The 17,292-nt window shown below is 34.7% G+C and overlaps 1 protein-coding gene across 1 annotated transcript in view; it reads left to right on the top strand.

Annotated features, from left to right (window-relative positions):
• Positions 1-17,292, top strand: part of UGGT2 (UDP-glucose glycoprotein glucosyltransferase 2) — a 262,317-nt gene that overhangs the window by 181,664 nt on the left and 63,361 nt on the right. The window contains exons 30-34 of the mRNA XM_025364677.1: positions 3,833-3,917; positions 7,882-7,967; positions 10,747-10,842; positions 11,985-12,069; positions 15,333-15,515. Coding sequence (XP_025220462.1) covers positions 3,833-3,917; positions 7,882-7,967; positions 10,747-10,842; positions 11,985-12,069; positions 15,333-15,515 — 535 coding nt within the window. The remainder of the gene's footprint in view (positions 1-3,832; positions 3,918-7,881; positions 7,968-10,746; positions 10,843-11,984; positions 12,070-15,332; positions 15,516-17,292) is intronic.

Genomic DNA, 17,292 nt, shown 5'->3' with positions numbered 1-17,292 from the left:
TCCACCGTAACTTTGCTGGTTCTGTAGTAGTTAAAACTCACTCTCTGTGGACTCTTAAAAGTTCTCTATTGCTGTACTTCACTCTCTAGTTTCCTGGTTCTGTTGGTGTGGTCTCCTCATACCTCCTGGTTGCCATCTTGGCAGGACACATGACTACCCAATCGTAACAACAAACCAAATCGCTCTCCTTCTTGGCTGCATCTGATCTGTAGAAATACTTACACATCAGTTGCCCAACAAACTCTAGTTCAGACCAGTTGCAGAGGCAATAAGCACTCTCCTGACTTCTCAATTAAAGCAATTAATCAGTCCTCAAATATCCAATCCTGCTCCATGGTACACTTTTAACTTTCCCACACATGAGTCCTCTCTGCATCCCAGCTTCAGAATATGTATTGCAAAGTGTTTTCTCCTTAAAGTGTCTACCTTACTGAGTTTAGAATGAGAAGGCAATACTCTTCCCCTTCCATCCTCACAGGGTGTAGTGGTGGAGACTCACAATCTGGCAACAGCTCTCTGTAAGGAAACTCTTCTGCCTTCATCTCACACAATCGCTTTTCTGAACATTTGTATATGCTTAATCTCTCTGAGGAGCAATCTGCATATTGTGAGGGTATTGAGAATGGATGACTATGCATACTCACTTCGGTGTCTGGTAGCTATCTCATTGGTATTTCAGTGGAAGCATTCTAGCATCCTTTTACCCTTACCCCCAATATTCTATTTAGTTCTTTGCTATCATATTACCATTAGTTAAATGTAAATTTTAATGAATTCACTGTTGATCACAGTTTGTATATGTCTATTAATTTTCACATTCATTTTATGTTTAGATGGTGTCTTAGGCCATTTTTTGCTGCTGTAACAGAATACCTGTGACTGGGCAATTTATAATGAACAGAAATTTATTGGTTCATAGTTCTGGAAGGTTGGAAAGATTGAGGGACAGCATCTGGCAGAAGCCTTCTTGCTGCATTGCCCTGTGGCAGAAGGCAGAAGTACAAGAGAGAGCAAGAGAGGGCCAAACTTGGCCTTTTGTGATAGCACCACTTCCACCCAATGAAGGTGGAGCCTCATCACCTATAATTGCCTGTTAAGGATCCCACCTCTTAATACTGTCGCAGTGTCAATACAGTTTCAACATGAGTTTTGGAGGGGAGGGACATTCAAATCGTAGCAGATGGCTGACTTCACATTATCACAGAAGTATTTAACGCAAGCAATTGGATGCTTTTACATTGTGTTAGAAAGGATTGGTGGAGCAAGCTCTCCAGGAGGGCTGGATCCTAGGAATGCTTGAGAACAAAGCCAAGGAACTGACCAACCAGAAAGAGCTGCTACTTTCCCATCATCAGAAGTGAGAGAAAGTTAGAAGCTGCTGCCAGCAACACATCAACTGGCCTTTGGTACCCAGAAAACTAAGCAATTACACACTGGAACACTGATGTAGAAAACCTCAATGTCTCCATGACTATGCTTGACAAAAGAAGCTAGGCAAGCGTCAGCACATTGCCCCACTCACTTCTAAGTTCCAAATAATATGCAAATGTATCTATCTGTTTAGCAGAATCTAATTATCAACCAAAACCTTAGCTGCAAAAGAGTTGAGTAACAACAACAAACAAAAATGGGTGTAGCTTTCTAACTCCTGCAGTGTAAAAGATGAGATGTTGCCTGCCATATCATAATATACAACACCTTTCCACAAATAAGTTTTTTCAGAGACATTAGTGGTGTACCCTCAAATGCTTAAAACTTTGAGGTGGTCCTCAAAGGTTTAAAAATTTCTTTTGCAGTTCCATATGAATTATAACTTTCCTAAGTATTGAATAACAGCATTATAATTTTATAATGCTTGAAACAAAGCTTCATCATTGTTTCTTACCAGTTAGTGTTTTGGATGAAAAATATGAGGCCAGTCTGATTTACATTTCTTCTCTGAAAATATAAATGATTTTTTAGAATTTCAGGAGGCATATGTATGAGTGCTCTTTTTTATTAATCATGCTTTCTGACACATAGTGAATTCTTTCATTTTGAAGTAAATGGATTTTACTGAGATTCAGTATTCTCTTGAATCTCATTGAGAATATGAATTATTTGAATGCTTCCCTTTTTTCTGCATTAATGCCTTGTCAATGAAGTCCATTTCCTCTGACTGCTTAGCTTGTTGCCTTCATTTACGCTGCTCATTTTCCTCATGTATCCAGAGGTTTCAAGTGCTTGGCATTGTAGGTAAAGGTCTGATAGTACAGTGGTGAAGGGCTAGACTATCTAGACTAATTTGGATCTAGGATAATAATTGTACTTTCCTCAAAGGATGGTTGTGTGGATTAAGCGAGTGAGCATCTATGAAGTGCTTAAAACAGTGCCTGAAATAAAATGAGAACTCATCACCGTTACTACCTCTGCTACCTGATGGAAATGGAAAAAGATCTGCTTTAGAATTTGTCTAGATCTAGCTGTAGTGCTATGCTAGCTGGCTTTATACTCTGGGTCTCAGTGGACAGGGGATTAAATGTCTAAAGTTGCCACTGCCCTTGAGCAGTGTTTGTGACTATAAGCAGCTGGAAGTTTTTAAGAAATTTGACAATATTTCTACAATACAAGTGAGATCCTTTTTTTTTTTCTTTTGCGGCAGGGTCTCTCTTGCCCAGACAGAAGTGCAATAGCACAATCACGGCTCACAGTTCACTGGAGCCTCAATCTGCCAATCTCAAGCAATCGTCCTACTTCGGCCTCCTAACTAGCTGGCCACCACAGGCACTGGCCACCACACCCAGTGGCCACTACACAGCTAATTTTTAAAAAATTTTTGCAGAAACGAGGTCTTACTGTGTTGCCCAGGCTGTTCTCAAACTCCTGGACTCAAGTGATTCTCCCACCCCAGCCTCCCAAAGTGCTGGGATTACAGGCATAAGCCATCACACCTAGCTTCTTTCTGTTTTCTAGTAGTGATTGTTGGACAGAGTTCTGCCTGTTACTTTGGTTTAACCACCTGAACTCAGGAATTGGGAGTAAGAGAAAGTCAAAGACATGTCAGTCATGATAGTGCTAGACTCCCCAGCTGTTCATTTTGGAAAAATATTAAAAGTATGTATTATATATAACAACTCAAAAGTAGCTACTGATTTGACATCTGATTACTTCCCCTTCAACAAAATTCAACTTTATTGTAAATATGATAGAATTTTTTAGTCCATACCATAGTGAGAATGGTTTGAAAAAATAATTTTGGAGCACAATTGCCGTATTTGTTTAAGCAACTTTGAAAAAGGGAGAAAAAACTGCATTATATGTAATACAAAATGGAAACATTCAAGTGATGCAGATGGACATCATAGACACATTTTCAGTCTCATTAGTTTAACAATGTATTTCAAATTTTGGCATTTGAAAATGACTGGTGGATATTAAAAAGTTAGATAGTGTAGAACTCCGTTGATATATAAACAACTTTGAAGTGTAAAAAATTGTAATTATCATTGCAATATATCAGGGATATGAAAGATTTTAGTTTTGTGATAGTCTTGGTATATAACAGCAAAGATAAGCCGTAATTTGAACGTTCAGAGTGATTGGGTAGTGTTGAATTTAATGAGTTACTTTTGTACAATTTTAATGTGTACTAAGTTAAAATTTATTGGATAATTTTGAAAACTACAGCATATTATAGTATATCTTAATTGACTATAGAAACAGAAGAACATGATATATGCACTAGTGATTTTGGACTTATGTTTATTGCAAAATGAGTTTATTCTGTTATTTCTGACATCATAATTGTATGTCTGTTCTTAAATTAATTATGGACACATTTTTCTACTTTTAGGCATGAAGGAACTGACTCTCAAGCAGACCTAGAAGATATCATTGTTGTATTAAACAGCTTCAAAAGCAAAATACTGGAAGTAAAAGTATGTGGGGCAGAGGTTTTTATAGGCTTTGTTCTTAATATTAAGAATTATCGGCCGGGCGCGGTGGCTCAAGCCTGTAATCCCAGCACTTTGGGAGGCCGAGATGGGCGGATCACGAGGTCAGGAGATCGAGACCATCCTGGCTAACACAGTGAAACCCCATCTCTACTAAAAAAAATACAAAAAACTAGCCGGGCGGCGTGGCGGGCGCCTGTAGTCCCAGCTACTCGGGAGGCTGAGGCAGGAGAATGGCGTAAACCCGGGAGGCGGAGCTTGCAGTGAGCTGAGTTCCGGCCACTGCACTCCAGCCTGGGCGACAGAGCCAGACTCCGTCTCAAAAAAAAAAAAAAAAAAAAGAATTATCTTCTTTGTTTTTTAATTAATTGATTTATTTTACAACTAACTTTACAATTTTACAACCTAAAATGTTATATTTGAACTCCAGCAGTAAAAGAAAGAAGAGGATTTCGTTCACAAAGGAAAACAGAACTTGAAGATAGAAGAGAAGGATTTTTTTTACATTATGATAACTGTGAATATATCTACTAAATCTATCTGTAGCCAAATAATGTTACAAATTGGACTCTAGAGATGAGATCAGGAACATGCACTGAAAAATTAGTTCTAAAAAGAGAAGGTGATGTTTTTTAAAGAGGGAGAGAAAGGGAGTTTTTAATGATAGCAGATTTTTTTTTGGACCAACCCTCCTGCTTAAAACTAGTGAAAATATTAGATACAAGTTTTTAAAAATCTTAAAAACAATGAGGAACTGATAATCAGATAATAAGGATAATAAGGAAACACAAAACCAAAATTAAAGGGAAAATAAGAGTCTAGTGAAATAAGCAAGCACAGAAACTTCTCTTGACCCAAGGAAGCTACTGTTGTCCTGGGAACATTTTTCTGTCCTGTCACACTTTAAACTACCATTTTTATTTATTTTGATGGGTTAGGGAACAAAAATTAAAACCCAGAAACCCAAATAAAATAATCTATTAGAAGACCGTCTCTACAGTAAACTAGCTCTATTTTCAGGCTAAGGATGAAACATAAAAAATTATTCCTCATATTCTTTTCGTCCAAATTTGTGTCAGCTAAGTAGGCCAGGGAATCCTGAACCTTCAATTGGTACTAAAATCTTTCCAGATTGATAGGATACAGAGGTGTCTAGAAAAGACATCCATAAGTCTATGGAATAAGATTACAATAGCCTAAGCTGCAAATCAAATTTTTCTGGTATAAAGGCCAACTCATAGTCAAAGTTAACCAACCAACAAAACCAGCAGAAACAGAAAACCGATACACAAAGACTCAAGATATTAGAATTATTAGAATAACCTCTGAAACAGCTGTGCTTTTTTTAAAGAAATTAAAGATGAGTTTGAAAATAATTGCAGGAAACGTGAAACTATAAAACATGTATATCAGATTTTTTTAAAGTAGAACTTTGGAAACTGAGTAATACAATACCAAAATTAATAATTCAGTAGATAGCTTTAACATGCCTTAAGAGAAAATTAGCAAGTTGGGAGATAGGCCAGAAAAAGTATACCGAATGCAACAGAGACAGGAAGAAAAAAAAATATAGCAGAGAGCATTCACACACACACACACACACACACACACACACACACGCTAGTGTGAAAGTCTAAGATTACCAGTAGTGGATTTAAAACTGGCTCTGCCACTCACTAGCTATGTGACCTTGGATGGATTACTTAATCTCTTTCTGTGTCATTTCCTCATCTGTAAAATAGGGTTGACAATAGAATATACCTTACAGGACGGTTATGAAGATAAGATAAAGCACTTTATGAGTATTTGTTGGATAAATAAAATTAACCTAAATGGAATTTCAAAGATAATTAAAGAATGGAGTACAAGTAACATTTGAAGCAATAATGACTAAGAATTTTTATGAATTGATGAAAGATACCAATTACAAATATTCTACAACCTACCCATACCTAGGTCTTTTAGTAGTTTGTTTTTGTTTTTGTTTTTGTTTTGAGACAGAGTCTCACTCTGTTGCTCACCCTGGAGTGCAGTGGCCCGATATTGGCTTACTGCAGCCTCCATCTCCCAAGGTCAAGTGATCCTCCTGCCTCAGCCTCCTGAGTAACTGGGATCACAGGCATGTGCTACCACGCCTGGCTAATTTTTGTGTTTGCGTGTATTTTTTGTATTTTTAGTAGAGGTAGGGTTTCACTATGTTGGCCAGGCTGGTTTTAAACTCTTGACCTCGAGTGATCCACCCACCTCGGCCTCCCAGAGTGCTGGGATTACAGGCATGAGCTACCATGCCCGACCACCTTCAGTTTGTTTTCTAATAACACAGTTTTATCGCCTAACCATCTGTTTCTCAGAATTACAGTAAAAAGATAGAAAAACAGGAGAAAAGATAAGCAACATAGAGGATCAGCCCATGAAATCCAGTAGCCTACTAAGAGGAATTCCAGAAACAACAGAGAAGATGGAGGAGGGAAAGTGTCCTAAAGCTGAGAGAGAAAAATGTTCATGTCAAAAGAGTCCGCAAATTATGAAGTAGGATGAATGAAAATGGCCCATACAAGATTATAATAGCTACTAAGAAGGAAAAGTGCGTAACTGCAATAGAATGACACTTAACACTAGTATCAAAATTTCATTTTCAAAATAGTTAGCTGTTAAAAGACAGCAAAAGCTTTCAGTGTTTTGAGGAAAATTATTTCGAACCCAAGATTGTGTATCTAGCCAAATTCTTAATCAAATGTGAAGGTAAAAAGTTAGTTTCTGAAGTATGAAGATTTAGAAAAATTATTTTTCATACACCTTCTTGGAGACATTTGGCAGTACAATGAAGATGAAAATCAAGATCAAGAAAGAAGATCAGTAGTTCAAGAAATGGTGAAACTAATCTGTAAACCAATGTAAGGAAAATCTAGAAAGAAACAGTTAATTGTTGAACTTTAAGAAAAATGTCTTCAGGTAGACAAGAATTCCAGACAATTAGATAACATGAGTAATAAACAGGAAAAGATTATGTCTGTGATAAAGAAGACATATTTGTATATCTCCCCACAAGAAAAAATAAGGACCATGAAATTCCAGGAAAAAATAGTTCTCTGCTGGTGGAATGTAAGAAAGGAAAATTAATCTGAACCAGCAAGAGTCTCCTGGGAGTGGCATGGTGACCATAGGAGGAAACTGTAACTATGCTGTACTATACTAAAACCATAACTGCACAGAGGAAATAGAGTTTTAGTAGATTTTCTGACTCTTCAATGGTTAATTTTTACACTGTCATAATGAACACTTTTTACTGATTTTCAAGTTTTAGAATCACCATAGCAAAATGCAACAGACACAATTATGTTTACTGAACTAAATGTAAATGTTATCAGTATTTACAAATGCTAAAGTCAAGGTTTAACTAATATAAGTTGGGAGGTAGAAGGAAATCATAGAAATAGTAGTGTCCTTATAAACAGATTATACCCGAGAAACTGTTGGGATTGTGGGAATAAAAAAAGAGATTTAGATACTATTTAAAGTGACAAAAAATACTCAGTAGAAGAACTGAAGATAAACATATTACTACCAAAATTTCCAGACAAATAGGGAAAGGGAAGGATGACAATAAGTGAGCTATTCATCTGTCTTCACAAAGAGTAAATAATGTCTAAACTCTGAATTCAGAAATACTAGTAGATAATGCCTAAAGCTGATAAGTTAGTAAACACAAGTGCAAGCACATTATTTAGCAATATGGAAGTAACCACCGAAGAAACTGAACAAAGAGGTTGAATTGATAGTTGAAGACCAGATTGTTTACAACGTTGTGCTAAGATATTGCCTGTCTTTGGTTACTGCAGCTGTCAATCTTAGATTTCTATGGGTAATCTCGCCCAGTATGTTTCACTTTCTAACCATACAGCACGATATTAAAGCAGCCAAATTCTAATCTTTTTGCCTTGCTATCTAGGTGAAAAAAGAAACAGGCAAAATTAAGGAAGATATCCTTACCGATGAAGATGAAAAAACAAAAGGGATGTGGGATTCCATTAAAAGGTAATTACTAATGAATATTTTAACACATCGCTAGATTGATCCAGAAGTCTAGTATGTGGAAGTTCCACAGGCAGTGAAAATTTAAGTAAAGCAAAGGTCCTCTAATCTAGGAGGGGTAAGATAAATACATAAATGTTACTACTATGTACAAGATAGGAAACTAGAGCTGTAAGACAGATGAAAATAAAATACTGGACAAACCAATGGAGAAAAATTATACATCCACTTACAAGGAACCTCAGGAAATACTCCTTGAGGAAGTGTGTGGCAAAGATCTGTTTTAAAGGACAAGACAGGATTTCAAAAGTTAAAGATTGAGTGAAGGCGGTTACATGAAGGCAAAAAGATTGGATATGTTCCTCAAAGAAAAGAAAATAGCCTAGCTAGCTGCAACTTGAAAATAATAGGGACTGTTTATATTAGATTGATACCTATACTGTTTTATTGTTAGTTTAAAAAGGAACACAGGCCAGGCGTTGTGACTCACACCTATAATCCTAACACTTTGAGAGGTGATGACAGGAGGATTGCTTGAGCCCAGGAGTTCAAGGCTAGCCTGGGCAACATAGTGAGACCCTGTGTCTACAAAAAGTTTAAAAATTATCTAGTCACAGTGGCATGTATCTGTAGTTCCAGTTACTTAGAAGGCTGAGTTGGGAGGATTGCTTGAGTCTGGGAGGTCAAAGCTGCACTAAGTCAAGATTGCAACACTGCACTCCAGCCTAGGTGACAGAGTGAGACCCTGTCTCGAAAAACAAACCTACATAAGGAATATATTGACAGATATCTAAAGAATCCAGGAGTATACCTGGCATTGGCCATTGGGTGATGTGGTGTGGATACAGTCTTTCTCCATCTCTTAGGTCTGCTCTTTCTGTGTCTCCTCCATTTTAAGATAGACTTTTAAAATTAAAAGTTTACTATTTCCAGTGGAAGGAAAATGCCTCTTTCCAAACAGTTCCAGTAAAAGTTCCAAGGCTGATTCATGGGTCCAACTATAGCTATGTGTCCCAAACTGAACTGATTTCTGTGACTCTGATAACCAAGCGTGAGTCATATGCCTACTTCTAGAACTGGTGGGAAAGCCTGTCCCACCTAAACCTCATAGGATGAGATGGGAGGAGGAATGATTTCCCCCGAAATACCAGGTTGTTACTAGAAGGGGAATAGGTGTTCGGTGAGCAAAAACAAAAGCTGTCTCCTGTAGATGCATGTTGTAAAGAACTTTGAATGTCCATTTTAGAGATTTGAACCCTATGTGAGCTATGATGGCAAACCATTAATCATTTTGATCAAAGATAAGAAATAGAAATGTTAGCCAAAATAGATTCAACAACTTAAACATATTTGGTTATACTAGTCAAAAACACTTCCATCATTTTGGATTTTGCCCAGTTTAAGCCTCTTTTTCTATAGTTGACTCCTTGTTTGGTAAGAAAAATCATGTTACTGTCACAGTGTGTGCTTTGAACAAGTTACTGAAAAAGGATTGAGGCCACTCATTGAGATGATTTAGAGGGTAGGTATGTTTGACAGGGGATAATGGAATAGAATCTGAACAATTTTAAGAGGATCCATCTAAGAGCTTCCATTAAAATTAGAAGGTAGAGATAAGAATGATTGAAGATAACTGTTTAATTATGGTATAGCCACTTGCTATATAAAAAGGATACCAAAAACGAAATATAGCCGCTTGCTATATAAAAAGGATACAAAAAACAAAATGCTTTGTTAGAAACAGAGATGGTAAGTTTTTGGGACGTTAACTGCTCCAGATACATAGTATTGTGTGTCTTATGATGCTTTGATTTTTTTCGTCTTAGTTTTAGTTCTAACTTAGAATGATTATTTTTTCTTGCCACTGAATCAACTTCTTTTCTTATTTGGGAGATTACAAGATTTGAAAAATGCTTCTGTCTATAACAATCTATATTTTGCAAAATACCTTTAATGATGACTGTAAGTTTACCAAATTTTATTCATTCTAAATATCTGTTTATATAAAAATACTTTAAAATGTTTAGGAAGAAAAAGATGAATTTGTACTTTATGAATACTGTAAATAAAAGATTCAGTCATTTTTGTATATGAAATGGGCCTATACAAAAATGAAATGGAGGTGGTCTAACTCCAAAAATGTAATGAAAATGACAACTGGGCCCAGATGACGCTACCATGATATAAACCAGGGAGTAGACATGGCTCCCTAGTGCTTTCTTTGTCATGGAAATCATCCACAGTACCAAGAGGGTATTCCATACCCTGCGTGGAGGAGAAAATCTGCTTGGTCAGAGGAGCTCCAAATTGTAGATGGTGGTTTAAAAATATTTTAGCGTTGGTGAGCCCCATCAGCAGCACTCAGATACCTACCCTGTTACCACATACATTCTTGCTGTGCTATAGTTCCACACTTCCGTATTCTGTTCCTTCCCTCATTATTGGCCTGTTTAAAGTTTCAGTACACTAGATATGGCCATGTCAAGCTGTAATTCATTCTTTGTTCCGAAAACAACCTTTGGCAACTCACAGAAATTAAAAAATAACAGCCCATTCACCTAGAGACAATATAATTATATTCCATATTGCAAATTAAAAAAAAAGCTCATAAAGCTTCAAATGATACTGTCAAATATTTTAATATTAGTTTGTAAATATTATAGTGTTTATAGCTTAACTATTTTGAAATACATTTCTATATTTATTGCTTATATTTAGTATTTAGGCATACAATGTTTCCATATGTATGTTTAAGAAATGTCAATTACTTTTTTATTCCAAGTTTCACAATAAGGTTGCATAAAGAAGAAAAAAAGGAAAAAGATGTCCTAAACATTTTTTCAGTTGCTTCTGGTCATTTATATGAACGTTTTTTAAGGTAGGTATATTTTTTAACTTTATATTTTGAAGAAGAAATATTTACATGGTTCAAATTTCAAAAAAAGTAAAGGAATATACACTGGGGGAAAAAAAAATTCCCGCCTCTGTTTCCTTGATACGCAGTTCCTTTTCTCACAGGAAACCCATAGTATTATTTTTACATCCTGCTAAAGAGAGACACACACACACGTAAATATATATATGTGTGTATATTTATTTATTTATTTATTTCAGTTTTTTAAGTCCTTTTACCCAAATAGTAACAAAGAGCATACTGATTTACACCTTGCTTTTTTTTTTTTACTTAAAATTATGAAGTAAGTATATTTAAATATGAAATTTCATGAGTTTTGGCTTGATTTGAAATATTGGTTTTCTTCAAGGCTAGCAAATAGACATTTTGGATAGGTAAGAATATATATACACACACATACGATATATATATATTTACTTACTATATATATACAGTACTTACTATATACAGTATTTACTATATATACATATATATATAATTTACTATAGTAAATTATCCTTTTCCAGTGAAGAAAACCTTGTTTTACAAAAAGGAAGGGAATGAGGGGAGAAATGCATATTGCAAAGTACAAAAGGCTATTTTTAAACAGTTAGTATAGAAAGGTCACAGAGAATAACTCAAAAATATTTGAATTGTAGCACTGATACATTAAAATGGAACTTTAGATTCATTTGTATCCTTTCCATTCAGAGGTTTAGGTTAGCAAACCACATGACCCATCCAGTGAATTCGTCAATATAGATAGATCATTCAGCTCTTCAGGGTTTGCAGACTTATTATTAATCACACAGTCATAGACAGCTGGGCCCAAATGAAGCTACCATGATGTATATGTATTCATCCTTATACATTACATACTTGATAAACCATATTTTAGTTTGTTTCTTCACATTTCATTGTGAAAACCTTCTAATTTATACCTTCAATTATTTAAAAGCCTTTAAAAAGACCTATGTAACAAACCTGTATGTTCTGCACATGTATCCCAGAACTTAAAGTGAAATTTTAAAAATTAAAATTAAATTTTAAAAAACACTTCAAGGTTAAAAAAAAAATGAACTCCTGTTACTGTTAACGTATATTGGGTTTAATATTCTTTTATACAGAATTATGATGCTTTCTGTTTTGCGTAACACCAAAACACCAGTGAAATTCTGGTTGCTAAAAAATTATCTCTCACCGACATTTAAAGTAAGTACATAGCTTTTTTTGTAGAATGGTTAATGTTTGAATAGTAAATTATTTGTATCATTGTAAGTTTATATGATATTTCTCTTTTCAGAATGAGCTTTTTGAAATGTATATTTTAAAGACTTTTTAATAAATTTTAAAATAGTATTTAGTATTTTCATGTAGCTTAAGAAAAATTCTGTGCACTTTTTATTTAGAGATGTTCAAAGGAGAGGACAGTAGAAGACTATATTTTTAAGTAAAATCAAAATCAGAATGACTAGTAGTTTTTCATGATAATGAATAATTAAATACAATTTGGCAATGGAAAATATATACAGATTTTCAATTAAGAGAAATGGATTCTGTCATTTTTGCAAAGATAGGCAGAAACAGTAGTAGTATCAAGAAAATACAGACTATGCCTATAGCATAGAAAATAGTTTTACAGTACTGAAAACAAAAAAACTCTTTCGTCTGTGTAGTGCATTGATTGCTGGGCACCAGGATCTGAAGCATTTTATATTTAGAAGATTTCAGGTGATCAACATCTATTAGCCTTTACTCAGAGGCCCCATACACCTGCTACAAAGTATACTCTGTTTCTTCCTATTCTCCCTACAGCATAATCAAATTCCATGAAATTTAGTGTCTCCACAGCAATTTGGTGTCTCATTCACCAGCATTTCAAATGAGTTTTTTTTTTCTTCTAGACCAAAAGCAGTGGGAAAACAGAAGTAAAACTAGCCAGGCATGCTTTATTCCTTAATATTTCTAGGCATGATGCCAAGTGTTTAACTCACGTTATTCAATTGTTTTTCATAACAATCCCACGTGATAAGAAAACCAAAATTCAAAAATTACGTAACTAGCTTTCACAGTTGAGAGGTACCTGAGACCACTTTTAGATTCAATAACTTACTAGAAGGATTCATAAAACTGCAGAAAACAGCTATGCTCACAGTTTTTATAGCAAAAGGACACAAATAAAATCAGCAAAAGGAAGAGATGCTTAGGATAGGGTCCGGGGAGACCAGACACAAAGTTAACAATTGTCCTCTCCCAGTAGAATCCACTCCCAGTGGATAGCACTTATTTCTTCCAGCAACAGTGTGTGAGGGTACTCATGGAGTGTTGCCAACCAGGGAAGCTCATTCAAACTTTGGGGTCCAGAGTTTTCATTAAGGATCAGCTTTGTGGACTTGGCTAACAGCCTGCATAGCTAACCTTAGCCTCTAACCCCTTCAGATGTTGAACTGATGCCTTGTGGCCCAAGGTCCTCACTACAGATAACATCATTAGCATACAATATCTAGTGTGGTCCAAGGTCTGCAGGTAAACATAGACATTCTTATTAGTCAGGAAATTCCAAGAGTAGAGGGTATTTCCTGGGAGATAAGGTGAAGGGCCATACTTTTCTTTGAGCAAGAATCATCCTTTATAGGATAGGCCTCAGATGAAACAGCTAATTAGAAACACAACTGAGATTTGAACCCATGCATTCAGACCTCAGGTACTTAACCTTATGTGACAGCCCATTTCCCCTCTACCACCAACAGTGTCTCCTCCTATGCTCATTTGACAGTAGGAAAACAAAACAAAACTAAAACAAACAACAACAAAAAAAAAAACAGAAAAGGAACCCATAAATATAGAAAATAAGTTATACTATTTTTCTAATTTTTAACATATTATCCTAGTAATCAGACACTGAATAAGGGAGTATTTAACCCTAAATAGACTTAAATAGAAAAATCTAAAGATTCTCTTAGCAGGAAAAGATATTATTCACCAGAACAATAGTGCTAGTCTGGATTAGAAAGTCTTGTTCCACTGCATGGCCAAAGGAAATACTGTATTTGAAGTAGTATTTTCCTTCTTTTTGTGATGTGTTTCTTTCTTTCAAAATTTTTCTTTTGAAAACTTTTTAGTGAAATATAACATATACTCAGAAAAGTGCACAAATCATGAAATGTAGCTTTGGAGTTTTACAAACTCAAACATCTGTGTAAACCAGCAGCCAGATACAGAAGCCGCTAGGTACTTTAGATTTGTTCCTACCAGTTTAGAAAAGTCATACCTCCTCTCTTCATTCAAATATTTGCTAAAATTATACGTACTTAGGCATAATTCTTTTCTGACAGCACTATGCAAACTATAATTCCCTCTTCCTTTTTATTTTTCTTCATAGCACTTTTTTTCTGTAGATAACTTAATAGTTTATGTCTACCTACCTCCTCTAAAATACACGCCTCATGAAGGCCATAATTTGTATTTCTTTTTTTCACTAATGTACCCTTAGATCCTAGAACAGTGCCTGTTTCAGTGAATATTTTAACACATATTTAATGATGAAAAAATATTGTTTTTAGTTTATCTGAATGTTTTATTTTATTTTGAAACCAAAACAATGACTCCTAGCAGCTGTTGTACCCATAATTTCGAGATTTCACAGATAAAATTGGTGCTTCTTGCATTTAAAAAAAATTTTAAATCTACATTTTTCTTATAAAATCAGAGAAAAAAATTAAACATATAACCAGCAACTAGTTTCAAGTAAGAATCAAGAGGTAAAATGCAAATTTCTATATTTATTCGTCTTTTCCAGCTCCTTTTTCATTCTCTCAATATTTGAGCTCTTGAACTAAATTTAGCCCACAGTATATTTCATTAACTGCTTCTGCTTTAAACAGGGAATAAGCTACTTCTAATCCTATAAGATAGTGAATCGAATATGAAATATTCAGACCATAATCACTACTTTATATTTTTAAACCTTTAATTAAATAATGATACATCTCAAACATGAAGCTCCTGTATAGAATCTAATTTATCAGCTTAGAACTTATTTTGTGTTTTTTGTATCCTCTCTTCATCTTTACATCTGTGACCAACCAACCCATTGACATATACATGAACTATTTGATATGTAGGTGTTCCAAGATCCAGAGGCTTTTTTTTTAAAGTCAGTTTTCTCAAGGCAGATGTTAACAATAAAAGTATGGGAACATTTACCTTCCATTAATGTTTGTTAAATAATATAGTGCACTTATTTTTAGTGACATTAAATTATATAGTTTTATTTATACTTGTGTTTTCGTATTTGTTAACATTTTATTATTTCTCATTAATAAGTATGTTATAGAAGTAGTATTTAGACATTTTGCCTATTAGTTGATAGCAATTTATAGGAAACTTTACCTTTTTAATGTTAACTTTTTTCTCTAAAACAAAACTACTTTCTCTGGAACATATTGTTTGATTTTGTGTGTGTGTGTTTTTAGGAAGTAATTCCTCATATGGCTAAAGAATATGGATTCCAATATGAACTAGTTCAATATAGGTGGCCCCGTTGGCTTCGTCAACAGACTGAAAGACAAAGAATTATTTGGGGTTACAAAATTCTTTTCCTTGATGTTCTTTTCCCACTAGCAGTGGACAAAATCATTTTTGTTGATGCTGACCAGGTAATAAGATTAACTACTGTTTTTAGTAATACTCAAACATTTTTTACACTACTGTCTTAATATAGAAATTAATTCATGTTGCTTATGTTTATTATCTTCATTACAGTGCTTAAGATATGATTGTGATATATAAGCAAAGTATCTTTAAAAACAAAAAGTCAGAACTCCAGGGGAAAATTGGAAGCATTGTAAGAAGTACCAGTTATTATTTAGGACATGGAAGTTTTCTCTCTGAAGTAGTAGTTTTTACGTTTGCGAACTAAAACAAATACTTATATTAGTCATAATAAGAGTAATTAAATGAATTCCTGTAAAGTATGAGCTGATATTTGTTTAAAATTAGCAATTTCTGCTTGCTAGAAAAGCTAGCAGTTCATACAACTCTTATTCTTCCACCTTCAACAGCATTCTTTCGCATTCAACCAATAACCAAATTCTCATCACTCTTATCACTTAAGGAAAAGAGCATTTTAAATTTGGCCAACTTATGCCTGTAGTCTCAGCACTTTTGGAGGCTAAGGTGTGGAGGAAAGCTTGAGCCTAGGAATTCAAGGTCACAGTGAGCTATAATCATGCCACCGCACTCCAGCCTGAGTGACACAGTGAGACCCTATCTCTAAAAATAAAAGCAAATACATTTGGCCAAAAAAACCCAAAAAACCCAAGGCCCTCTGCTTTCAAAATTTATATGTCCAAAAATTATGGCTTTTTCTTTTTTCCCCTTTGCATTGCTTTTGAATCATTAGTGGAAAAAAAATATTTGAAAATACACAGAATTTCTAAGAAAAAGGTAATATGTAAATGAAAATATAAATTAAATGGATAAGTTAGAATTTATGTGGAACAAAAAGTATATTTTCAAGTTTATATTAGAATGTACTCATATTCTAAACTCTTATTATTTTTGTACTCTATTCCAAATTGATAAATATGAAACATTACAATGTAAACTAAGAAAATAGCATTTCTAAACACACTTTTTAAGAGACAGGATCTCACTCTGTCATCCAGGCTGGAGTGCAGTGGCACAATCATAGCTTACTGCAGCCTCAGACTCCTGCGTTCGAGCCATCCTCCCACCTCAGCATCCTAGGAGCTGGAACTCCAGATGCACACCCCCACACCTGGCTAATTTTTTTTTTTTTTTGTACAGATGGGGTCTCACTATGTTGCCCAGGCTGGTCTCAAACTTCTGGCCTCAAGCAATCCTCCCATCTTAGACCCACACATAATATCTAATATGATTCTTTCTCCTACCTTTCCTTCAACGTGTACACTAATATTTCTGTAGGAGGCTTGAGTGTATTCAAAAATAACATTGATATTATTTCATTCAAGCTATTTAGAATAATTGGGAGATTTTTCTTTATAATTCAAACTTAACACTTGTCAATATACAATAATGGAGATTTGCCATGGAATGATTTTGTTATTCATACATGGAGAGACTAAGAGCTCTGCGCTTATGTAATATTTAACCCCTTTCCCAAATATCTGATTCGTAAAGTGACTTGTTTATAAATGATACAACAAAATATTCTTGTTGGTGGGTAAGACCACTGTCTTAAAGACTAGGAATATAAATTTTAGTTTACCTTTAACCTGTAAGGGCAAGAGGAAAAAATGTTAAATTCAGTAAATTCATATTACGTGAAAGCACTGTGAGGAAAATACAGCTCTTTGGATTTCTGTAATAGGATAATAATGATTTAAGATTTCCATAAAAAAGGCTTATGTTATTTTACAGTGTTTATCAGACAGCCTATTTTACTTATTT

Source organism: Theropithecus gelada, chromosome 17 (genome assembly GCF_003255815.1).
Source record: "Theropithecus gelada isolate Dixy chromosome 17, Tgel_1.0, whole genome shotgun sequence".
NCBI classification, from domain to species: Eukaryota; Metazoa; Chordata; class Mammalia; order Primates; family Cercopithecidae; genus Theropithecus; species Theropithecus gelada.
The sequence above is the reverse complement of the archived record's forward strand: the minus strand, read 5'-3'. Positions and strand labels throughout refer to the sequence as shown.